Source organism: Protopterus annectens, chromosome 14.part0, assembly GCF_019279795.1.
Source record: "Protopterus annectens isolate FY-2018-M chromosome 14.part0, PAN1.0, whole genome shotgun sequence".
NCBI classification, from domain to species: domain Eukaryota; kingdom Metazoa; phylum Chordata; order Ceratodontiformes; family Protopteridae; genus Protopterus; species Protopterus annectens.
In genome coordinates, this window is record NC_056748.1 from 1,113,495,394 (window position 1) to 1,113,522,708 (window position 27,315).

The 27,315-nt window shown below is 40.2% G+C and overlaps 1 protein-coding gene across 3 annotated transcripts in view; it reads left to right on the forward strand.

Moving 5' to 3' along the window:
- The window catches only part of ADAMTS14 (ADAM metallopeptidase with thrombospondin type 1 motif 14), a 1,616,175-nt gene that overhangs the window by 1,376,985 nt on the left and 211,875 nt on the right, over positions 1–27,315 (forward strand). For 2 of the 3 annotated variants that reach the window (XM_044056897.1, XM_044056899.1), the window contains exons 11-12: positions 8,591–8,739; positions 10,004–10,179. In XM_044056897.1, coding sequence (XP_043912832.1) covers positions 8,591–8,739; positions 10,004–10,179 — 325 coding nt within the window. Of the gene's footprint in view, positions 1–8,590; positions 8,740–9,617; positions 9,692–10,003; positions 10,180–27,315 lie in introns of all 3 variants that reach the window. The other variant, XM_044056898.1, reaches the window with a different exon arrangement.

Here is a 27,315-nt window from a genome sequence, read left to right on the forward strand (position 1 = left end):
GTAAAACACTTACTGGAGAGACACTGAGCCTTCATGGGGCCTGTAGCAGAGTGGATTGTAGTTTTACAAATGGTGCCTGCCACAGGTAATATTTATTAACTCTGGGATTGTCTTAAGGTAATAAACAGGGAAGGGGAGGGGAGAAAAAGGGTGTGAGCAGGCAGTTCTTTGTACTGCTGCTAATGAGCCAAAGCAAGACAAGTATGTGTTAAGAAACAATCACAATTGACCAAGGATTGCTCTGAAACTGTAAGTCTTTTCTTAATTTCTCATGTGGAAAAACAGGATAACCTTGTATCAGTAGGTCATAGTTTAAATTAACAAACACACAGTATTGATCAGTTATGGATACTATTTGCTAACAGAAGGGAATAAGAGAAAGTGGAAGATGTGTGTGGTGGTGGTGGGGGGCTGCTTACAGCCAAAGCACAGTGCTCTCCAGGGGAAATGAAGATTGGCTCAAACAGGTAGACACATACTCAAAGTTAACTGTAGCTGTTTGCAGACAGTTCAGACCCGGACTGCGCTTTTCTCATAAGAATGTTAAAGGTGGTACCGCAGTTGAATACTTAAGAGTGGTGTTAGGTTCAAAGTTAACTGTAGCTGTTTGCAGACAGTTCAGACCCGGACTGCGTTTTTCTCATAAGAATGTTAAAGGTGGTACCGCAGTTGAATACTTAAGAGTGGTGTTAGGTTCAAAGTTAACTGTAGCTGTTTGCAGACAGTTCAGACCCGGACTGCGCTTTTCTCATAAGAATGTTAAAGGTGGTACCGCAGTTGAATACTTAAGACCACTGTCTTTCTAGTTGCCCGCCTCTTATGTTAATCTGACCATATATCTCATTTCTCTCTACTTTCACTGGCTTATGTGAGTAATCACAAAACCATCACTTTTGAAATCCCACCCCTTCAATTATTTAAATTTATTGGCCATCCTACAGTATTTCATAGTACCAAAATACAAAAGTAACCACCCCTTTCAGTCCATCTTGCTGTTTTAAAAATAGTAACTCTCCACTAAACCTTAACTTTTTAAACAGGTAAAACTCAAGTTACCTACTTTCATATCTAACTTCTCTAGTGCACACTGCAGAGTGCATTCTTTTCAATCTTACCTTTAAGCATCCCTGTTACTAGCACTTACTCTAATACCTAAAAAGATCATCTCTACTTGACTCCAAGTAGACTTTTCTCTATCTGTTAAACCTAGCACTTGCTCCTACAGTACTTATTACCTTGATACGGCACTCTTATAGATAGCACCCCAAAAAGGCAAACCCCCATTTCTCGGTCACCCACGTCCCCGGAATCTCTTTTAAAGTTTTTTTGTCTAGTCCTTCTAGCATGTCGAGGGATCAGTTGCTAGTGTCCTCTCCTGCTCAGCTGGTGAACCTGGGAATATTGAGGCAATGTTACAATTGCCTCATGTACACTGAACAACCCTCTCCTCCTCCCACAAAACACAAATACATGTGAGAGATGCAACTATACGGCCAAACTGGAGGCTGAGCTCTCTCAACATAGGACTGGCAAGACCAGTCAGGAGGAGAAGGTTACCACACACACTATAGACCCAGTCTCACATAGTACCATCACAACCTCAAATCATACACATAAACACACAAAGACATACTCGGCGGCTCTGATCAAAAATCTACCAAAACAGCAGAGGCCACCAAAGCAGACACCCAAACAACCACCACCTCAGAACACAACACCTGCAACACATAGACCTCACAGTCAGAGTGTCAAACAGTCACAGCCCTTAAGGCCAAACACAATGCCAGACACACTAGTCATTGGTGACTCCATAGTCAGACACACTGGCGTCCCGCTCACCAGACTGAGTAAGGAGAAGGTCACAGTAAGCTGCCTGTCGGGCGCTAGAATCCGCCACATAACGCAAGCACTCAGGTCTCTCAACAGCAGGTACAAATACGACTCAGTCATTGTCCACGCTGGTGTAAACGACCTGAGACGTACCTCCTTGGACTACATGAAAAGAGACATTGAGGAGCTCTCTGATTATGTAGCCCAGGCAGGTATGACCCTGACCTTGAGCAGTATCCTACCTTCACCAAGAATGATGCCACAATACAGAGATAAGATGATCAGCTTTAACAATTGGCTTAAACTCTGGTGTCATTCAAAGGGGATCCAATGTCTGTCTGCCTGGGATGACATGCTGGACAAGCCACGCTGCTTCGCAAGGGACGGCTTGCACCTGACACCCCTGGGATTCCGGATATTGGCAAAGGCTCTTGCCACCCCCATAGTGCCTTTTTTAGGCAAGGCTCAAATTCTAAACCTACCACCCTAGAACACAAAAAGGAAAAAAACTAAGGGTAATGCTGCTCAATGCCAGAAGTCTAAATCTCAAAATGCATGCACTCGAGGCCCTTCTCAGTATGGAGAACATCGATGTCTGTGCAGTGACAGAAACCTGGTTCAAGGCTCCTGAGAGCACCCCAGCACTATCAGGTTTTACCTCTTATCATGCGTTCCGGCCCCAAAATCCGAACAATACCAAGAAAGGAGGGGGGGTATCCATATTCATCAAGGACACCCACACCTCAAGACTGGTGGCAATGCACGATGCATCGGAGACCATCCAGGTGCAATTAACCATAGGCAAGACTGCTCTGCAAATTGTAGCATGTTACAGGCCACCCTCACAAACTCAGGAACCTCACATGGCCTTCCTGAAAACACTAGAGGGATAAATGTATCACCAAACACCATCATACTAGGTGACTTCAATTACCCTAATATAGACTGGGAACACTACTCAAGCCCAAACACCCTAGCCCAAAAGTTCCTGGAATTCATAAACTCAAATGCCATGGAACAACTAGTCACCATCCCCACAAGAGGAAAAACATACTTGATCTCATCATCACGAACATGGGAGCACAATGTTCAACACGAAGTATACCCCTCACTGGTGAGATCAGATCACAAACTAATCTCGCTGGAGGTCCTCATCCCACCCCACCTGAAATAAAAAGACCACAGTAAAGAACTTCTCAAAGCCGACTTCACACTTCTAAAGACTAGTGTGGTCTCCTTTAAGGCCCCGAGCGGGAAAACAGTACTCAAGCCGCTGAATCACTTACAAATGCCTTCTACCAGCACCTGCAGGACTGCATGGATAAGGCAATCCCAAGCAAAACAAAGACTCTTTGTACCAAAGGCAAGCATCCAGTCTGGTAGACCCCAGCCATAAACAAACTCTACAACAAAGGAGGAAGCTACTACAAGATAGAGCAAAATCCTTAAAAGGTAAGACACCCTTGATCACTATAAGTAAAAAACTAAGAGCTCTCATAAAATCATCCAAAGCAAATTTTGAGAGAAAAATAGCTAAAGACTCAAAAGACAATCATAAGGCCTTCTTTAGCTATGTTAGAAACCTGGGAGGAAACTCCCAGATATGCTCAGAACTAGTTCAAAATGATATGAAGATTACTGATCCTACAGACATTACCAACATACTGGCTGACAGGTTCAGTGCAAACTTCTCCCCGCCCAAAAGGAGAGATATCTATACCAAGCGATTGCAGCCCCCCAAACATCTCCAACGCTCAAGTGAGAACTGCTCTCTCCAAAGCAAAAAACACAGCATCCATGGGACCTGATGGTGTCCCCGGCTGTGTGCTCCACGAACTCAACGAGGAATTAAACCCACAGCTAGGACAGCTGTTTAATCATAGTCTTACCTCTGGATACGTACCCAGGGAGTGGCGCACTGCAACTGTGGTCCCACTTCACAAAGGCGGTGCCTCCACCGACCCTGGAAATTACCGGCCCATTAGCTTGACAAGCCTTATCTGCAAAGCCATGGAGAGGATCATAATGGACCTCATAAATAAAGACATAGGGAATTTGCAGACTTTGGATCCATCCCAGTTTGGCTTTGTCAAAGGCAGATCATGCCTTCTAAACTTGGTTGACTTTTTGAAACAGTCACCAAAGCCATTGATGAGGAAAGGCAGTCCATACAGCCTACCTCGATCTGGCGAAGGTCTTGATACAATACCCCACTCGGGTATCATTGAAAAACTCATCAGCTTAAATGTTAACCCATACATCACAAGATGGGTTGCAAACTGGCTGAGTGACAGAACCCACAGGGTCAGAGTTGCTGGCGCCATGTCAGACTCAAAGCCTGTCACAAGTGGTGTACCACAGGGCTCAGTCCTGGGCCCACTCTTGTTTGGCATCTACTTTTCCAAGTACAAGCAAACACAGGAGGGTTATGGCTGACAAAGTTTGCAGATGACTGCAAACTGGCCATAGTAGAAAACACATCTGCCACAGATACCCTTCAGAAGGGTCTCACAGAATCGGATAACTCGTGCCAGAGCGATGGTCTAAAGTTAAATGCCTTTAAATGCATAGTCATACCCTTCGGGAAAAACAAGGTTACCCCTAGCTACCAAATAGGTGGCAATCCACTGAGCACAGAAGAAGTTATCAGGGACCTGGGGACCCAGGTTGATAGTAGTCTGTCATTCGACACCCATGTAGCTAAAGTAGTTAGGAAGAGCTTCTACATTGCCCACCTTATCATGAAGGGATTCTCATCTAGATCAAGGGAGGTCATAGTCTCCCTATACTCATCACTCATCAGACCAATGATTGAGTACAATGCCCCATTCGGAATGTATCTGACCCGACACTTGCAGCAGCTGGAGAGGCCACAAAGTTCCTCACCAAAAGGATAAAGGGTCTCAAACATCTGTCCTATGCTGCCCAACTGAAAGAACTCCAGCTCTATTCAGTCGCCACGCTTGCTCAGAGGTGACCTTTGCCTAACATACAAGGCCATGTGAAACCCAGGTTTGATGAATAGGCTTCACCTCAAAAATCTAGATCCATCAGAGCCACAAGGCGGAGACTTAAACCTCGACACGGCTATTAATAGGACGCTGGAGGGATAGATTCATCACCCAAAGACTCCCTATGCTGTGGAATAAAATCCCGGTATATGTGAGGCAGAGCACCTCGCTGGCCTTGTTCAAGAGAAATCTTGACCAATGGATGGGAGATTGCAGATATACCCCAGGGATTACCTCAGTGTCACTGCTCGACAGAGGCACAGCAAAATAATGGGTATAGTTCCCCATACTAAAGGGGTGGCGTAAGCCACAAAACTATGAGCTAGGCTTGTAAATGCCCTCGGGCAGATAGCCTAGTATGAACCTATGAACCTATGAACCTAAGAGTGGTGTTAGGTTCAAAGTTAACTGTAGCTGTTTGCAGACAGTTCAGACCCGGACTGCGCTTTTCTCATAAGAATGTTAAAGGTGGCACCGCAGTTGAATACTTAAGAGTGGTGTTAGGTTCAAAGTTAACTGTAGCTGTTTTCAGACAGTTCAGACCCGGACTGCGCTTTTCTCATAAGAATGTTAAAGGTGGTACCGCAGTTGAATACTTAAGAATGGTGTTAGGTTCAAAGTTAACTGTAGCTGTTTGCAGACAGTTCAGACCCGGACTGCGCTTTTCTCATAAGAATGTTGAAGGTGGTACCGCAGTTGAATACTTAAGAGTGGTGTTAGGTTCAAAGTTAACTGTAGCTGTTTGCAGACAGTTCAGACCCGGACTGCGCTTTTCTCATAAGAATGTTAAAGGTGGTACCGCAGTTGAATACTTAAGAGTGGTGTTAGGCTCAAAGTTTATCTTAAATGTTTTAGTGCACTCAAATTATCTATGGTATGATCCCAGTTATTCTCATTAGGGATAATACCCACACACATACACACACACACACACACACACACACACACAAATATATATATATATATATATATATATATATATATATATCTATATATATATATATATATATATATATATATATATATATATATATATATATATATATATATATATATATATATATATATATATATATATATATATATATATATATATATATATATATATATATATATATATATATATATATATATATAATTATCGACCATGGGATGGGTAAGACCAGTCCATAACCAAATGGGATAGGTTATTGTGAATGCAAAAAAGGGAACTTGGCTAGGCTTAAAATGGTTTGCCAAAGCAGCTAGCCTAATACTTAGCTATGAACCTGTGTGTGTGGAAGAACTTTTGTATTTTAACTTTCTTGGTAACATTTACAGTTTTCAAGTTATTTGCATTTGTTTACAGGCAAGTTGCAAAACAGCATTCTCAGGAATTAGCTCAGGCAAAAACTATCCATCTAAGAAGTTTACAAATGTCAGGAGGTGTGAAATTCCTCTCAGGCTAAGTGTTACTGAGTTTAATAACAATTAGCAACTCTGCCTGAATGGGGCTCGTATTCTTTCCTTTTCTGCTGGTAAGCCCCCCTGTCTTTCTACCTTTGTCTTAAGGTAATGAAAATTAATTCAGAAAAAAAGAATGGATGGGCCCACACATTTTTGATTATGGGTAATGTGTACCTATTGATTTATCCTAAACATTTTGTCTTGCAGACTATGAATGAGCCAAGTTACCATAGCTATGTTTTCTCTTCTCTCAGGCTCAAAGAGAATTGGGCATGTGATGGCCCAGATGGACATTCATAGAAAGAACTCACAATTTGATGCATTAAACTTTGTCTTAAATATTGAATGCTGATAGGAATCCTCTTTTGCTATGTAGCAAGATATGGGCAACATGCTAAAGTTGACTTCATGGCGCAGAGTGACAAAGACTTGATTAAGACTTAGATGACAAGGGTTCAATTATTGATCGAGGCACTATAGAAGCACCCAGAGGTAGACATAAATAACTAGGAGCGGCTTTTTTGCCTTTCCCAGGTGAAGGTTGGAGGCATGTGTCCCAGGTCATGTACTTTGCATACAGTCGCTAGTAGAGATGAGAGATGGATGGAGGCATATGTTTACAAGGGGGACATGGCTATGGGTTATTGTCAGTTTGAGAAATGGGTGAAAAGCCCTGGCAACACCCCACTGAACACTCACCCACTAGAATCTTGTGGGCATGTGCAGGAGAAAATTAGGGCTTACAAGGATGGCTTTCTGGACAGCAGCCATGCCACAGCTCTGCTGTCACCTCATAAAGGGGAACTAATGGGTAACACCTGCCACAGTGCTGATTTGAAAAATCACTTAAAAATGACTCAAAACACAAACAACTAAAAAAAAAAGTCTGTCTGCAAACTATCATTCTATCTATTGGTTTGATGTTCAGCCTATGTAATTGTATTGCTTGTAAGTGGAAAACTGCCCTAATAGTGTAGTATTTTTTAAACTAGAGTACAAGGAGGTGTGCTCGTGGCAGCAAATCACTAGTTTTTAGGGTACAGACTCCTTTGTTTAATGTATGATGTCACTAACCCAGAGATGGGGAATATTTACTGCATTTTGGTTGACTGATGCTATCTTTTGTTTAGAAGATTTTGTCTAGGCTTTAAAGTAATGCACAGTGTTTCCACACAGTAAACTCATTGATTGCCATTAGCACTACACTGAAGAATTAGAAAAAAATAACAAACTATTAGCAAATGATAAGAAAATGCTTTTTTTTTACAGTTTTGTCCTGCCTCATAAAGTTTACTAAAAATATGTCTAGTAGCTTTCAAACTAGTCTAGAAATCTCAGTGTGGTATCTAGAGTACACAATGGTACTGATTACAAGACTGATAGGGAAATGCTGGGGACTAAAAGAAAAACCTGATTTCTGAGGTGCATTAGGATCTTAGAACCTTTTATCTAATTAGAAGCACTTTTGTCTAAGGCACAAGGCATCCCTTTAGGCAATAGTTTATCATGTACTGCATTATAGATATATCATGGATACGTGGAATTATTAGTATATATTTAATAAAGATGATTAGCAGCCTTTTTTGGTTAGATTTCTGGCTGAATAGTTTATATTTTAATTACCTTAGGGGATAGGGTTGTATTGCGTTTCATTTGAAGTTGGTTGCATGGTATAGAGGGATGGAGTCCTGATGCTGACCCATCCTGTAAAACTTTGAAAACTGGACTGGTCATTGGATGAGTCAACAGGGGAGGGAGAAGACTGAAGAGATATGGGATGCTCACCTCTCCCAGGGTTGGGGATGAGTACATGGCACAGGACATGTCTCCCACTTATGAACCTCTGCTGGAGACAGAACAGAGACTATCTGCTTGAAGACAAGAGGAAGTTAGTTACCTGAGGGGCTAGATTACCTATGGATATGGGTGATGGCCCCACACTGTACTTCCTTTACTCCATTTATCCCAGTTGCTTGTGTGGCATACATAGATACCAGAATTTTATCATAGAAAACCCAAGATGACTGTACTGCTACTAGCTTTTGCCTGCTAGTGAATAAGTGGGAAGAGTCTCAGAGATCAGCTAGATGGTAACTAGACAAGAAAGCAGTGCCATTTGTTTGTTTGTTTTGTTAATATAAGGGCATGAGTCGAGATAGGGACTGACCACTCAGAGTTTAGTGTTTTTGGTCCATTCTATCAATTTGCATATCTACACTTGACAAGGGCATTAAATAATATATTTTGTTCTCTTTTCCTCCCCAACAAACTCACCCCTGGCCTCTCTTCATTCCTTCTGCCAGTGGTGTTTTAAAGGTCATTGTATTTGGAAGACCACAGATCAGCCATATTCACAAGATGGAAACTGGGGACCCTGGTCTAAATTTGGCTCATGCTCCCGGACCTGTGGAGGTGGCGTACGTTCACGCAGTCGACAGTGTACCAATCCTTCGTAAGTTTTTGCTCTTTCTGATTCAGTTTTCATTGCTCTAGATTGAAAGTTAAAATCCTACATAAAACACACTCGAATGAGTAGCTTTGACTCTGTGTATATGTCACAACCTAATGTCTGAAGCTTGCAGATTCATAAAGGTTTAGCCTTATTCTGTGTCTGTTTGCCCGTTATTTTGTAAATTGCTTCTGTGGAATGTATATCATCATTAAGAGACAGACCATGTGTAGACTTTTCAATTTAAAATATAAATTTATTATCATTTCGACATGTAAATGATTATATCATAAATGATTAACAAACAGATGTTGGTATGAATACTTTAAAGGAGACCCAAGTAAATTTATCTGTATTGCATTTATTGAATATACACAAGTTTCAGCATTATAATTAATGTTTCCTTGAAAAGGAAATATATTATAAACAGTGAACAAAAGCAACATGTTCAGTGCATTTCTGTTCAGCACAGACCAAGTCTTGTTTCATGGTAACAGTATATTGTATTAATAGTGTTTTAAAAGAATTTCTAGTATTGACGCAGAATTTCTAGCTATACATACAGTGTCGGCCATTGTTGTAAAATGAAGCTGCTTTACAGATGTAGGGGTGGGATGTGTAGTGGGTGGAGCTTCAAATGATATTTTGCCAGTCTGCAGTACCATTGGTTTGCTCTAGGAGTGCCAGTCTGCAGTACCATTGGCTTGCTCTAGGAGTGTCTGTCTGCAATACCATTGGTCTGCTATAGGAGAGTGACATGACAATGTTAATGCAGTAGAGGTGGTCACAGAATATAATGCTGAAGAATACAATATTTAATGTTCTAGAAAGAGACATGTCAGCACCAGTATATCTCATTGAATCTGCTTGTTCTGTTATAGTCCTGCATATGGTGGCCGTGACTGTCAAGGGGTTAGCTATGATTACCAAATGTGCAATTCAGAAGACTGCCCAGGCCCATTGTTGTAAAATGAAGCTGCTTTACAGATGTAGGGGTGGGATGTGTAGTGGGTGGAGCTTCAAATGATAGTTTGCCAGTCTGCAGTACCATTGGTTCGCTCTAGGAGTGCCAGTCTGCAGTACCATTGGCTTGCTCTAGGAGTGTCTGTCTGCAATACCATTGGTCTGCTATAGGAGAGTGACATGACAATGTTAATGCAGTAGAGGTGGTCACAGAATATAATGCTGAAGAATGCAGTATTTAATGTTCTAGAAAGAGACATGTCAGCACCAGTATATCTCATTGAATCTGCTTGTTCTGTTATAGTCCTGCATATGGTGGTCGTGACTGTCAAGGGGTTAGCTATGATTACCAAATGTGCAATTCAGAAGACTGCCCAGGCCCATATGAGGACTTCCGAGCTCAGCAGTGTACAAATCGCAACTCATATTACACCTACCAGAGTAAAAAGCACACCTGGCTTACATATGAACACCCAAATGGTGAGTTTTTGTTGTTTTGCATGAGTAGAAGGTTTGTAGTAGTATACCTCTCTTTAACAAATTAATATGTGACTTTTATTTATTACTTATTGTACTTTGTTAACTGCGGTGGTGGTGCTGTGGTAGCGTTGTCGCCTCACAGTAAAATGCTGTTTGGTTCAATTCTCAGCTAGAGCGTCTTCTGCGTGGAGACATGCGTGAATGGGTGTACCTTTGTTGAAGGTTGTGCGTCAGGGCTGGCAACTCGGCACGTAAAAAAATCTACAGCCAATCATTAGCGGACCGGAGTTCTGCTGTGGCGACCCCTAACTGGGAAAAGCCGAAAGTCACAACAACAACAACTTGTGTAGTTCAACTTATTGTACTTTGTTAACAAGGTTTGGCCTATGTGCTGAGCTGGTTTTCTGAGGAGACCTGTTTGAAAAATTCTCCATAGGGTTAGTTTTGTAAAGCATTTTAAGTACAAAATAAAACAGCATCATTATTTAGTGTGTAATAACTCTGCATCATAAAATGGCATTCTATTCTGCAAAGGCTGAGGGTATTTATAATTTAAGGAATTATACAACTTAGACTTAAATATATTACCTGCAGGGATTGGTGCACCTCTCACTCTGCACACTCTGAAGCTCACAGCTTGGTTCCTCCAATTCTGTTAATTGCCAGGCAGAATAATATAACTTAAATACATGACATTTATTATTTTTCCTGAGCAATTTCTACTAATCTGTTTTGAAATGGCGCAAGCAGTTCTTCATTCTTATTTATTGTTTTGTGTTCTGCTACAGTTTGCCTCTGAGTCTGACTATACTGGAAAACTATGCAACACGCATATACGCAGATGCTGTAGAAATGTCTCTAATGTATTTCATGTTTTTCCTGTGACTGATACTGTATTCCACAAAATGGTGTTTATAACCCTTCCTGCATAATACATCAGAAAAAAAGTCTGTGGACAAAAATCATCTGTCTTTCAAATCACAGGTTAGTCCTCTCTCACATATTGGTTAGTTCAGGAATAGAATATAAAAAAACAAACTCTGTTTCAGATGTCTGCTGCCAATTAGAGTTTATGCTTGTGGAGTTTGGTAAGGAAACACAGCTATTAGACAGACACCTAAAGGCTGTAGTAGTCATATGGCAAAACAGGAAGTATAAGAAGTTATGTACCGTTAAACATATATTTCAAGGGCAAAGACGTGATATCATATAGTTTTATTTACATTGTTTTAAAATATTACATGCGATTCTGAAGCTGTTGTCATATTTATCCTAATAAAATGTCAGCGTAGTCTGCAATCTCTGTTTGGCATTGCTTCCTATGGCCACTAGATGGTGTAGTAGGCTAGAAAACACTGCTATCAGAAAAATGGTAGAAATTTAATGGAATTTACCAAACCTCTCTTTTTTTTCCATAATCTTTATTAATTTTATACAGTAGAACAAAATAGCTAGGGATTTTATTCTGTCAAAATACGATAGACTTCTACCAAAATGTTGTTTGTCTTTTTGGCTTTTCCTGGTAAGGGGTCGCCATAGCGGAACTCCGGTCTGCTAATGATTGGCAGTAGATTTTTATGGTGCCGAGTTGCCAGCCCGACGCCTAACCTTCAGTGAAGGCACGCCCATTCATGCATGTCTTTCGGAGACTTCTACCAAAATAATATTGCTAAAATATGGCAAAATATAGTACAAGATTTTAGTAGATGGGACAACCTTAAACTTCCTTTCTTATCAAAAGTTACAGTCGTTAAGATGAACATCCTACCTAGATTTCTATATGTATTTATGGCTTCTCAAGTAATAATCTATAATAAATTCTTTAAAAGGTTACACTTGTACCAAACCTCTCTTCTGCTCTTGCATGATGCACGATGTTGCAGCATGAAAGTGCAGCTGTTTGATCCCCTTTATAACTTTGTCCCAACATATTTGTCACACTACCTTCTGCATCTCCTTGTAAGCAGGTGTTAGAAAAACTTATGTGTGGCAGTATAGAATTTATTCAAGCATAACATGACAGGAACTTAAAGTGATCATCATCTTCTTTCGGCTGTTCCCGTTAGGGGTCGCCACAGCAGATCATCTGTTTCCATTTCTTAAAGTGATGAATACCTTAAATAAGGATGTAATTGCTAATGTCTGTCATGACTAGTAGGAAGCAGATCTTACCATCCCACCATAGGTTCATAGATTAGTACTAGGCTAACTGTCCTTGCGAGCCATTTTAAGCCAAACCAATTATCCCTTGTGAGACTCAAACCCTGCACCTTATGTCTGTAAGGCAAACACCAAAATCATTAGGCCACCCTCCCAACCCTAGAGGTAACTACTGATCTTATGTTGTCAGTTTTCGTTCATTCTTGATGAATGGGACTCGGTTCCAATCCTCAGAACCAGCATCATGCCAACCAAAAACTCTGGAGCTAAGACTCTTCCTGTAATGCCCCTCTCTTCATTACCTCAGATCTCATTTGCCGCTCTGTCAGCAAGAGGCGTCAGCCATTGCTCTCAGCTAAGTCTTTAAACATTTTCCTTATTAAGCTAATTCTTTGTATTTTCACTTTATATATATATATATATATATATATATATATATATATATATATATATATATATATATATATATATAATATTCTATATTATACTAATTTCCGTTACCATTGTTGGTAACCCCTCTCCCACCATTCTTACCATTTGTGGTAATTCTTAGTACCATCATTGGTTCTTCCCTTCCCTCTTTTCTCTTATACCTTTCTGGTATTTCTCCACTACCATTGTTGGTAGACCTTCTGTCTATCCTTGATGTGTGTGTGTGTTGGTATGCTTAGCTTGTTTCTTTTAAATGCTAATTATTAAAATGGCAGAAAAGCATAAAGGCTGGATTTAAACAGGCCAAGACTGTGGAAGAAAGATGCCCAGTTCTGATGGGCATCTTTTGTGTGTTTATTGTCTAGGAGCTCCACATCTCGATCAAAATTGTGACATCTGCCAGGCCTTTAGTAACCAGGCCTTGGTCGAGCATCAGAGTTAGCTCATTTTGAAGGGCTTGTTGAAGACTACTTTTAGTGAAGTTTTGTCCAAGTCTGATTCGTCTCCAAATTGAGACCCTCTCAAAAAGAAGAGCCACTTGGTGCTTGTGTCACCCATGGCACTGGTGGCACAAAAACATAAGGCTATGATTCCAACTAGCTCCACAGAACTGAAAGCAAAGGTACCAAAACTACAAATTCAAGAATCTTCTGCACCAACTACAGCTACTACGCTGCCTTTGGCATCGGAACAGACATCTTTAGTTTCCGGCTCGGTGCCGACTTCTCCAATGGCGAATCAGCAGGCTCTACCCACCCCCTTGGTGCTGAAGCCAGATCAGAATCTTCTTCTCAGGATGAAGTATTCACCTTCCATTGACCCCTTTGCCAGCCATTTCTGGAATGACCTGAGTCTCTTTCAGGATTATCCATTCGATCCTCCAGGAATCTCTCCAAGTACACATCGTGAGACTGGTGTTCCAGCCCCTTCACAGGCCCCACTCCCTCCTGGAGTTGGGGCATTTTCTCCAAGGACTCCTATATTATTGTCTCCTCTGACTTCCACTGGAGCTTCAGAGACAGAACTTTGATCCCCCCAGTACCAGCTGTTCCGGTGCCAGTAGGCATCCCTATCTTGGCACCAGATTTTGCTCTGACCTCTTTGGTTCGCTCCTTGGAACTGACAGATTCTCAGGGCTAAGACTCCACTGCTGGTTCAGAGGGTCTCGGATTGGCTCCTGTTTTTGTTGTGGAACTGACCTTGACTCTTTGTATTGTGTCAGTTGCGGGTCCTTCCCTGGCTCCTGCTTCAGAGGGTGGTCCCTTGGAGTAGGGTGTGACCTTGGTTCCAAGGTGGCCTTTCTCAGTTCCAGGCTCCCAGTTCTTTTCAGGGAATACTGCCTTCCAGGTTATGGAGAGAGCTTGAGCCTCTGCAGGCTCTCAGCTGGTTGCTTCCATGTTGGAGTGTCACCTTACCATATCTTCTGGTCTGGGGCTGACACCAATCTCCATGACAAAGCAGTGAGCACTGAAGCTTCACGTTACCCCTGTAAAGGGCCCCTCTTTTTTGGAGTCTTCCTTGGAGATTCCCACTGAGGAACCCCCCCCCCTCGCAAGAAAACTTGCAAGAGGAAGCACCTAGGTTCCCTGGAAGAATCTGTCACCGAAGACATGGATTTTGATGAAGGGGAAAGTTCGTTGAAAGCCCAAGACCTGACCTCAGAGGAATCCATGTATATGCAAGGGTTCGGTGCATGACCATCTACTTTCTGGGTGACCCCACCCACTGTCCATCTTATTAAGCTGATCAAGCAGCTGGCTTGGAAAGCCCATGACTACATAGAGCTGTTCCGGTGCCAATAGGCATCCCTATCTTGGCACCAGATTTTGCTCTGACCTCTTTGGTTCGCTCCTTGGAACTGACAGATTCTCAGGGCTAAGACTCCACTGCTGGTTCAGAGGGTCTCGGATTGGCTCCTGTTTTTGTTGTGGAACTGACCTTGACTCTTTGGATTGTGTCAGTTGTGGGTCCTTCCCTGGCTCCTGCTTCAGAGGGTGGTCTCTTGGAGTGGGGTGTGACCTTGGTTCTGAGGTGGCCTTTCTCAGTTCCAGGCTCCCAGTTCTTTTCAGGGAATCCTGCCTTCCAGGTTATGGAGAGAGCTTGAGCCTCTGCAGGCTCTCAGCTGGTTGCTTCCATGTTGGAGTGTCACCTTACCATATCTTCTGGTATGGGGCTGACACCAATCTCCATGACAAAGCAGTGAGCACTGAAGCTTCACGTTGCCCCTGTACAGGGCCGCTCTTTTTTGGAGTCTTCCTTGGAGATTCCCACTGAGGAATCCCCCCCCCCCCCACGCAAGAAAATGTGCTAGAGGAAGCACCTAGGTTCCCTGGAAGAATCTGTCACCGAAGACATGGATTTCGATGAAGGGGAAAGTTCGTTGAAAGCCCCAAGACCTGACCTCAGAGGAATCTGTGTATATGCAAGGGTTCGGTGCATGATCATCTACTTTCTGGGTGACCCCACCCACTGTCCATCTTATTAAGCTGATCAAGCAGCTGGCTTGGAAAGCCCATGACTCCATAGAGCCTAGTCCCTGGAGACCAGACAAAAATTATATCTCCACTGGAGGGCCACCAATATTGGGCTAAGGGTTTAGCAGTAGATGCCATGGTGGAGGCGGCTGCCACCAAGAAGGAGCTCGCCCATGACAGTCCTACTGTACATCCTCCTAACAGGGAGTTCAGGATGATGGATAGATTTGGAAAATGTCTGCTTCATTGACCTTTGCACTCAGGTCCTTGAACTTTATGGCACATTTTACTAGACTCCAGAGAGATCTGATTAAGGAGTTATCAGATACTCTCGCTAAAGCTGTGTCTAATGAGGTGCAGGATAAGGTCGCCTCTCAGCTAGTCACCCTGGAGTCTATATTGTTCTCGTCCATGTGGCTTATTGTACAAGCAGCCAAAGGCACATCCAGAGCAGTGGGTTCCGGTGTTGCTATAAGGTTCCATGCCTGGATAAACTTATGTGAATTCATGGATGCCTTCAAGTCTTCCTTCATCAATGCTCCTTTTGACAGATCATCTTTCTTCAGTCCCAAGGTGAAGGACACACTAGCCAGGTGTGAAAAGGATGGAACCACCCTGTCTACTGTCAGCATTTGTTTTCCTACTCCTCAGCAATCCTACTCCAGGAATCAGAGCAGTGGAAATATGTGGTTCAAAAAGTCCTAAGAGCCTTTCCAGGACACACGTGGTGGAGGCTCCTCTCGGGGAAGAGGAGAGAGCTCAGATGGAAGATGCTAACTGTGAGGCAGAAGTGGCCCCTACAAAACCAGGGTTCTAGAGACTCTTTCTCTGGACAACCCTACCAGTGTTCCTGAAAGGAGGCCTGATTGCTTACCTCTGGAAGCATTCAGGGGAAGACTCTCACTGCACTTGACAACCTAGCAACAATTAACCTCCGATACTTGGGTGCAGAGAATCATTACCAGAGGCTATCATATCCCTTTCATCCTTTTTGCAAGATCACTGAGAAAAATCCCCAATGTTCCACCCAGTCAGAGGATCAAGCAGTCATATAGGTTCAAAAGCTGCTAGAAAAAGAGTAATCCAAGAAGTCCCATCAGACCAGATATGATCCATATTTTACTCCAGGTTCTTTTTACAGCTAAAGAAGATGGGGGACTGGAGGATGATATTGGACCTCAGCCTTCTGACCAAGTTTGTTTAGCAGACAAAATTCCAGATGGTCACGGTTCAATCTATTCTCCCCTTTCTAGGGGAAAATGATTAGATGTGCTCTATACACCTTCAAGACACGTATTACCACATAAAGAAGAACAAATGCTCAAAAAGGTATCTCCACTTTTGGCTAGGGGCCAGTCATTATCAGTTCAGAATGCTGCCCTTTGGCCTCACCACAGCCCCCAGAGTGTTCATCAAATGCATGGCAGTAGTCACAGCTCATGTGAGACTACACAGATTCTGGGTGTTTCCTTATATAGACAACTGGCTCCTCACTGGCCCCACCAGGCATCTAGTGTTTCAAGCCACAGACTTCATCATACACTTGTTCAGTGCTCTGGGCAAAAGAGCCAACAATGAAAAGTCAAAGCTGTCTCCCACTCAGGACCTAGAATTCATAGGAGCCCACCTCAACACAGTTTCATGTATAGCTTCTCTACCCCTTTCACAGGCTTCAAAAGATAAGGTCTCAAATACAGCTTGTTTTATTAAAAAATAAAGTGCCTGCTCTACTTGTCCTTCAAGCCTAGGATCTATGGCGGTGGCCATCACCTTGGTTCCCTTGGTGAGATTTCACATGAGGATATTTTAATGGCTTCTGGCCTCCCAATGGTCCAGTCTTATCTCATCCGATGACTTACCCGATCTTAATGACAGGAAGTTGCAAAAAGGATCTATCCTGGTGGATGCAGTCAGAAGAAAACTTACGGGGCTGTCCCATTATTCCTCCACAACCCAAGGCCATAGTGACCACGGATGCCTCCTAGATGTGTGGGGGGGATATTATCTGAGAAGAACAGTACAAGGCACTTGGTCTCCACAAGAGACCAACTTGCACATCAATGTCCTGGAAATGAGAGCAGTGCTGCTAGCGTTGCAAGCCTTTCAGTCTGCTCTTCCTCTGGGAATAGTTGCGATCCAGTCAGACAACATGTCAGCGGTATGGTATATCAACAAACAAGTGGAAACCAAATCCTACCCCCTTTGCCGGGAAGTTCTCAGGTTATGGTAATGGGTGATATCTTCCAACCCTTTCTTGTGGCAATGCATATCATGGGGAGTTCCAACGTGATAGCAGACAAGTTGAACAGAAACATTTTATTGCCTCACATGTGGTCTCTCAGTCCCAAAGTGGCAAAGAAAATCTTTCGCAGATAGGAACAGCCATGCTTCAGTCTCTTTGCTTCCCCAATATAACAAGTGCAGCAGCTACTTTGCCCTAATCCCCCTCAGGGGGAGTCCCCAAGAGATTCTCTCCTTCTCAATTGGCCCACGGGTCTTCTTTATGCCCCCCCCCCCACTTCCCCTCATACCCTTCTTCCTAAAGAAAGCCCAAAGGTTACGAAGCAAAGTGATTCTCATTGCTCCCTTCTGGCCCAAGCAAATTTGGTTCCCCTTTCTATGGCCTCACGTGATTCACCATCCATGGATTCTGGACCCAGTTCCAGACCTGCTCTCTTACCTGCAGGGATTGGTGCACCTCTCACTCTGCACACTCTCAAGCTCACAGCTTGGTTCCTCCAATTCTGTTATTTGCCAGGCAGAATAATATAACTTTCCCAGTGCAAAAGATTCTTCTGGCCTCACATAGGCCTTCCACCAGGAGACTCTTCTCCAGTAAATGGAAGAGGTTTTTCAATTTGGGCCTCTGAAAACAATGTAGCTTTGGAATTTTTGGCCACTCTGTTTGACCGATGAGCCTCTGCTTCCATCATCAGAGTTCAGTTAGCAGACATTTCAAATTTTCACAACTGCTATGATGACCATCCCCTAATTTCCCATTGTCTGTGCAAGGTCTTTCTCAAAGGTGCCTTATGTCTAAAACCTCCATTCGAAGATTCCTTAGACCCATGAGATCTCACCTCAGTTTTGCAAACTGTAGTACTACCTCCATTTGAACCAGCAGCTACTTGACATATTAAATCCCTTTCCTGGAAAACTCTTTTTCTAGTAGCCATCACTTCTTCCAGAAAAGTCTCTGAAATCCAGGCATTATTTGCAAAACCCCCTGCATATCATCTTTCATAAAGACAGGGTGTCAGTGAGAACTAACTCTTCCTTTCTTCCTAAGGTGGTCTCTGAATCCAATATTAATCAAATTGTTGAATTACCAGTTTTCTTCTCCGAGTTTTTCAACAAAGGTGAATATCACTTACACTTACTGGACATACATAGGCGATTACATTTTTACCTGAACAGGACTACAGAGTACAGGAAATCATATCAATTGTTCATTTCTTTTTCTAGTCCAATGATAGGAAAAGCTGTATCAAAGGTGACCATATTTAAAATGGTTGAGAGATTGCGTTACCTTTATTTATGCACATAACAACCAAAAGTTACCTGCACCTGTTAAAGCACTTTCAATCAGATCAGTTGCCACATCAGCTGTTTTGCATTCAAAAGCTTCTATGTATAAAATTTGTGCAGCTGCAACTTGGGGTATGCCTCATACCGTTATCACTCATTACAAATTGGATATGGTCTCCAGGGGAAGAGCATCCTTTGGCTCTATGGCTCTCAGGAATATCCTTCCATAAGGCCATCCAGGAACTAAAGTAGCTGGGGACTCTGACATATTTGTCAAGAATGAATGAAGATTGACAGCATCAGATAAAGAAGTTATGTACTCACCATAATGTTTCGTCTGTGTTGTCGATCTTCATTCATTCTTGACATCCTACCCACCTTCCCCCTCCTGTAGATCTCCTGGAGGATCAAACCCTTGTCCAGGGTTTTCTTAGGGTTTTTACCTTAGACATTGCTTCTGCTTACAATTTCTGTGTAGATTCTGACTATGGCCTGCAAACTCGATCTGAGGTAATGGAGACAGGGACATTTTGGGTAGAGTCTTAGCTCTAACTTTACAGCCAAGCAGGTTCCAAGGATTGGAACTGAGTCCCATTCGTCAAGAATGAATGAAGATTGACAACACAGATGGAACGTTATGGTGAATACATAACTTCTTTTTAATAACATATTTTCTCAAATAGATTATATTGCAAAACAAGTGCAGCTATGTATCCTGTTCACGGATTTTCCTTGTTGATGTTGCCTATGGTTAGTACCTCAACAACCAGATATGAAACTATTTGTTAATTTTTTTTTAATCTGACAGTATTCATTATATATAGGAGTTTGAAACTTATCAGAAAGTGCGCAGATGAAAGGGTTAAGTCTGTGAAATATTAATGAGCTTCATTCAGTAGTCCTGCGTTTGAGTCCCACAGTATCAGTTTTCACAGAGTATGAATCTGAGCGTGCAGATACCCAGACTAGTACTTCTAAACATTGTCTGTAAAGGGGCAAAAGTTCCTAGTGATTGTTGAATGGTTAACAAGGACATAAAATAGACAGGCAAACATATTGATGACTTGATAGATATAATTTTTCTTTATTTATTGCTGTACATGTCTGAGGGGGTTGGTTCTTATATCACCCTCTCAGGCTACTTTGTTACATGGTAATAGAACTTTCCATGTGTGACAAAAGGAGATGCTGCCAGCACAGCTGTCTGAAATTTTGTAAATAATAATATGTTTGTGACTATCAATATGATCTATATAAGATGCTTGTGTTATAAACGTATTAGAACTGTATGTCATGTGTGTATCAAACTGCTGGTACAGAACAGTGTGTTGAAAAGGTACTTTGTAAAGTACTGAGCTTAAAGATGTATCCACAGTGTGCTCTGCTGGAAGAGAGCAGAAATATACATACGCTATTTTAACTGTTTAAATGTATACATTTTAACAGTGGAAACTGGAATACAGGAGGTTAACTTCAGAAAATAGCTGAAATTAAATTACTTAATGGCAGCTAGAGACAGAATGTCTATACTGGGGAGATCTCTGTGTTATTTTTAAGGTGAAATAATTACTAATTTTGAATGTGAAAGAGTGCAATTGTTTTACGACTTCCAGCATCTGCCAAAGATCTGAGGTTTATGTATTTTCACAGGTAGATGCTAAATACTGCCAGATTCCAACAGGGGTGGTTTCACCTGGGATAGAGTCATATGACAAGAAATGATGTCATTCTGTGAGCTATCCCAACAGTAATATTTGAAATATTAATTTGAGAGGTCTCCTAGAGAGACACAGCATTCTGTATTATGTCTTGGACTTGACAACAACAACTAGAAGATCCATTCACCACATCTGCCTTGCTTTTAAGTAAGTTGACTAGGGTATAGTAATTATCTTAGATTCAGTCAAGAATATAGTGAAGCATAGTTTAGATGTTTTTCTTTATTTAAAACTGTCCTGCAATGTTGTTTTAAATATTTCCTGTGGTTTTAAACTCTGCTGTCACTGTGAATATATACTGAACATTGTCTTGTTCTTTTATTATTTATTATTAAATATATTTAAACCTTTCATTGAGGCTGATCTTTGTGAGACATATTTAAGCTCTGAGAGTACTTGCATATTTATTTGGTGACACTGTGGACCACTCCTAATAGCCTTGCTGTTGGTTAAACTACCATTTGTATTAATATTAATATTACACAAGTAAGATTGGGCACCCTTTAGTAAGGGTCTTAAAGTAGCTTATAAGAGTTGCCTGGTGGCAGTGATAAAGCTACTTGGGCAGGGACACGAAACACTGGTTGGACAGAGAGAGTGCTGGAGCTCTTGGCTTGGCCACTCAGCTGAGATCTCAACTCTATAGCTATGCCAGTGGGGAGTCTTATTGGGGATCTGAAGAAAGAGGGCAAAACCAGCCCCGGACTGACTGTGGTCTCTATGTGCTCTTAAGGGAAATTGCATTTGATGCAGAGAGCTGCATCTGGAAATACTGTGCATGCACCTGTTATCCTCCCAGTGTATGTCCCCCACTGTTTCCACTGATAAAGATTGAGGCTCCTTGATTACTGGTCCAGTGGTTGGGTGTCACACTATCAATGCACTTTTAATAGCTGTTTCATTGGAACCCAAAGAAAACATATGGGCTCATTTCCAGAAGATATGAAAAAAATGTTTATTTCATGCATAATTTGTGAGATTTACATTTACACTTGATAATACAGTCAACCCAACCTTTGTTTTTTGTTCTCTCACTTAATATGTTCATTTCTGGCATCATGCTTGTTCAGTTTTAGATATCTTGCTATTGCACATAGTAAGCAGCCGGTATTTCATGCAGCTAAAATTTCTATTTTTTTCTGAAAAACTTATTTTAAAGAAATTCAGTACAAGAGGGAGTAGTTTTACTCTTCCACTTCTTGGTTATTATTTTCCTAGCTATTGCCAGTATAGACCAAAGAAGAGTCAGCTGAGTCCTTGGAATTTTTTTAGGGATCCTATTTTAGAGAGCATTAAATAAAACCATTGGCTTGGAAATATTGCATCCATCCAACCACAATGCTTGAATAAAGTTATTTTTTCTTTCCAAAAAGGGGAGATGAACTCACATTTATACCACATGAATCTAGTAGGCTGTTCCCTCAGAATCAGATCTCTAGCATTTGATTCTGCTTGATTTATACATAATTGTAACCTTGTTAGGTGTAACATGTGCTCAACGGAATAATTTCCAGGTGAAAATGTTCCAATATAAAGAGGATGTATTTTTTTCCATGAACTTTAACACTATTGTTGTCTTCATCATTGAAATTTCTGTTATTAATTTTTGTGGAATAATTCCAAAAAGTATTATCTAAGTATAAGAAGCCTAATCTAAGAATCCTTTATATCTGTGACAAGTAAGACTTATTTTCCATTGCTTTATTATTAATATTAATTAGGAATTCCAATATTAGGGGGAACAATTTCTTATCCAAGTTAAATGTCTTATTTATCTTTGAGTTTACAAAATCTTTGTAGTATTAACTAGTTATTAGAGTTGTGATTGTCTAGACATCAAGTTTTCAACAGTCAAAATCAAACGGATCAACAAGTTGTAAAAGAAATGAATAAACAACTAAAAGCAAAAAAAGAACGTCCAGCCTTTTAATAATCCAAAATAATATACAGTAAGTGCTTTTGTCTATGGTTAGACTTCTTCAGACTGAATGGAAAAAAAAAACACAACTTTATATACACATTTCAGTCAAGAACATTTGGATAATTAATAATTAGTGTAATCAACTCAGTGATACCTGCAGTTAATGATTCAATGTCTTTCTCTTTAAATATATTTTAAAAGACTCTTTGTCGTTGAGTCCTGGAGGGCTGCTAGCATCTAATCCTGAGCATCTAGTAATGCTCCATCCAGTCTAGCGCTTCCTCAGGATCCAATCTATTTTTAAAATCAGATACAAAGTTTAATATCAAGAAGCTAGGTGAACCACTGCATCTAGTATCACTGTAGTGCTTTTTCCATGCATTGTTCTTATCTACTTTTTTATTAGCATATAAATGCTCACATATCCTCTTAAACAATTCTCTTGTGGTTCTCCCTAATAACATGCAGGGGAAGAAGAATAGACAAACACATATATTACAAAACTACATTTACAAGTATAATGGCCCTTAATAGAGACTTTGACATTTCTTATCCAAGTTAAATATCTTATTTATCTTTGAGTTTCCAAAATATATACACATTTGTAGTATTAACTAACTATTAGATTTGTGATTGTATCTAGACATCAAGTTTTCAACAGTATGTATTTCGGTCCCATTTAAAAATTGATGCCAATAAATTATTCTGTTCTTTAAAATATATCATTCTAGTGAAATTGTAAGTTTCTAAGCATTCATTTGAATATGCCATTTGGAAAATTTGAAAATATTAGGTCTTTAATACAATAATTAGAATATGTGAATTTCTGCAAAGAAGGAAGAAAGAATATTATTTATATAGGGAATTTGATTAGAAGAAATATTTCCATTTTAACAATAATCTTTTAATTACCAGTCAAAACTGCTATGAACGATTTGCTTATGACAGTTACTAATATGTTTTGTTATTTTTAGACAATATTACCTGATGTAGTAGTTTCCATTTTGATTCATATGATGAATTTATCCACAATGTAATGATGTTTTACAGTAGTTGTAGTAGCATATAAATGAATATCAGGGAATTCTATTTCACCATTATCCCAAACTTTTGTGTGCCAGTTAAAAGAAACTCTTGGTTTATTGGGTGCCAAAGAAACTTAAGTAGGATGTTATTAAACTTTTTTATTCATTTTTTTGGTTGTGACAATGTTAATGATTGCATAACAAAAAATATTTTAGGGAGAATTACCATCTTAATTAACATTAAACGTTCTCCCATAGTAAAGAAAAATGTATTCAGACTTGTGACTATACTTATAATTTTATCAAGAACCTGATGAAAATTCACTTGTATCATTTCCTTAATATTAGACACAATGATTATACCAAGATATTTAATTTGAGAGTTATTCCAATTGAAATCATAATATTTTTATGATGTTTTAAAATTTCTTATTGATGTACTTCTTTTATTATAATTAAATTTCAACTTTGAAATACTTTCAAATTGCTTTATAGAACTAATTATACATTCTAGTAATTTTTCTATATTTTCTATTGTAAGCAGAATGTCATCCGCAAAGAGCTGAGCCTTTAGTTCCAAACGATCTTCTATTTTTATACTGTAAATATTTTTGTTTGACCTAATAAAGTTAGCCAAAGGTTCTATTATTAGTGCAAAATGTAGAGGAGATAGTGGACAAACTTTTTAGTACCTTTTTGTAGTTTAAAGGAATTAGAAAGAAAGGAACCTATTTTGATATAAGCCCAAGAATTAATGTGGAACTTTGAAATTAATGCTATTAACTCAACTGAGAAGTTATATGTTTTAAGTGCATTACATAAACAAGGCCAATTGACAGAATCAAAAGCTCTGTCTAAATCAAGACTATTGATAGAACTTTTTTATTTTTATTTGCATAGACTATTAATGTTTGTATCATTATTATATTATTTTCTACCTGTCTATTCAAACGAAAACCTGTTTGACCATTGTTAATTAATGTTGGTATTACTATATTAATTCTATTTGGTAAAATAGACATGAACATCTTATAGTGAACATTTAGGAGTGAAATGGGTCTATAAGAATAACACTTTGTAGGATCTTTGTCTTGCCCTAGAATAGGGGAGATGAGGGAATATTTCCATTAAGGGGAACCTCAAAAGTAGTTTTTATTTCCCTGAAAGCTTTTTCTAGTATAAAGACTGCATTATCTGGCAGTAGCTTATATAGCTCCAGTATAGGAATGACTGCAATTAAGGATATAGACAATAGGTAAGAGGGGGCTGGAATTTATTGGAGAAAACTGGCAAAGGAACCAAGGAATTGGGAGCAAATAACTAGAGAGGGAAAGATGATAGAATGGAAAGATGCCAAGAACGTATTTGGATTGCAGTTTAGAGATTGCCTTCCCTTTCAGGGATTGATATTAGAGTATAGGCAAAGAGAAATAAATACAGGGGCCCTGAATGAAAGACCAGCACTTGTAGAATTTTTAGTAGACTCTAGAACAGAAGCTGCCCTTAAAAAAGGAATAATTAGTAGAGCATGTAAAATATTGCCTGATAACTATAACAATCAATCAGAGGAGGTTAGAAAAGATTGGGAACAGAGTCTGGATAAGCAACTCACAGAGGAACAATGGGAGGATATATGTGTGTCTACAAATATGCAACAGAATCTAGAAGATTTAGGATTTTTGCTTGGAAATGTTTTCAGATATTTTTATACCCCAAGTAGACTCCAGAGAAATTTTCCTCAGGTAGACAGCAAATGTTGGAGGTGTGTCATATTTTCTGGGTGTACAGTGAGTTGGCAGACTTTAAGGATTCCCTGCAGGATGCACTGTTGGAGATGCTGGGTAGATTATTTTTTCTGGGCTATGATACAGAATCAGAATTGCCTAGACATGGTAAGGCCTTGGTATTTCTAACTGTAGTGACTGCCAAAAAGGCAATTACTAGAAAATGGGAAAAAATGTGAGTTGTGAGAACAGTACATAGAGGGGTGGAATGAGGTTTACAAGAAGGCATGACTTAAATGAGCTATGTAATGTTTGACTGAAAATAATTGGGTAGATTATAAATGATGTATAATGTTTGCAACTGGGAGTGTGTCAGTATGGTTTGAGATGTAAAATGCTTGCAACTAGGCTTATGTTGGTGTGGTATGTCTTCATTTATATAAATGCATGATTGTGTATGTCGTAAGTGATAGTTTAATAAAGATGTTTCTTGTTTGAAAAAAGGGGGTAGGAATTGAATAATTTATGTAGTGTTGCTTAGGTTATGTGATATATAGCAGTATATATGAAGTATAATATTTATAAACGTGAACTTATTAGTACAGTTTGATTACTTTTATTTAAATGTAAATTTGTTGTGTCAAAAGTGATAATTCAATAAAGGTGTTTAAAAAAACATAAGTATCCATTACATTAGGCATAACTGGGGAATTCTTCCACAGAATGAGAGTGCCTCTTCTTTTAGATTTAAAGCCAGAGCCTGCCAGAATTAAATAATTCTTTAGTGATTTATTAACATCCTTATTGAGTAAATGTGTTTTTTTATAAAAGTACTATTTGAGCTTTGTGTAAATTCAGGTATTTAAGCAGGTTTCCGCTCTTTACTGGATTATTTAATCCATTAATATACCGAGCAGAACTGAGGAGAGCTACCAGCGACAACCCTGTGCTGAGCTATCAGATAACTAGAGGCCTCTGAGGTTCCTAAAACCATAAGTTGATTTTTTGATTATTTTTACTATTTATTACTTATTGTTACTATTTACTGCACTTTTTATTGTCTGCTGCCTACTTTTTACTGTATTTTGTTACTATCAATGAATCTGTACTGCTGGACTGCAATTATCTTCCTTACTGGGACTGTTAAATCATTTTTTGTTGTTACTGTGTTTAGTGTTTGCAAAGCTTTTTGCTATTTTCACTATTTGCAAGGTATTTACTGAACATTTTCTCTGTGTGTAAAGCATCTGTTTGTTCTCACCCCCCCCCCAAATGAGTGTGTTATATAGCTGAATTATTTGCAGATAAAAGCATTCTGTAGAGTCCCCTTGCTCTTTTTGCTGTTTAAACATTTATTTAGTGTCTCACTGCTATTTTTCTGCTATATGCCACAGTGGTATGGCGGTAGCGTTGTTACCTCACAGCAAGAGGTCCTCCTGTTTGATTCTCGGCTGGGCTTGGGAGTGCCTTCTGTGTGGAGTCTGCATGTTCTCCCCGCAGTTGGGTAGCGGTCGAAAGACATGCGTGCGTAAATGGGCATGCCTTCGTTGAAGGTTGAGTGTCGAGCTGGCACCTCGGCATTTCATAAAAATCTACTGCCAATCATTAGCGGACCGGAGTTCTGCTGTGGCAACCCCTTACCAGGAAAAGCCAAAAGACAAACAACAACAACTGCTATTTTTCTGCTGTGATGAACATTTCTTTAGTGTTTTCAGCCTAAATTAGTGTAGCTAGTATCTGTAGCATAGTCCAGATACAGGTTTGCTGCATCTGGGCCTGTTTGTTTGTAGTGGCTTTTTGTTCTGAGCACATTTTCCAGGCCATCTTGGATTGGAAAGGGCCCTTCTGCACTCTAGTGAGAGGATTGTGCTGATTGGTACCTGGCTGGTAAAGGTTGGCTGGTCTAGGACTTGGAGAAATTGTGGGAAGTTGTCCATCCATACTGCTAGGTAAATTTATATGGTCAGAAACAGGAATACAGCAGGAAAAGAGGTCACATGTACAAATAACTAGTGACTGAGGTGTGTTAGTACCTCAGAGGCTAGGCTTAGTGCTATACTAGTCAGCAGAGCAGGAATGTAGAAGAACGCAGGAATGTAGAGGGCATACGCACCTCATTGGCTATTTTGGGCTTTTTTAAAGTTTTTTTTTTTT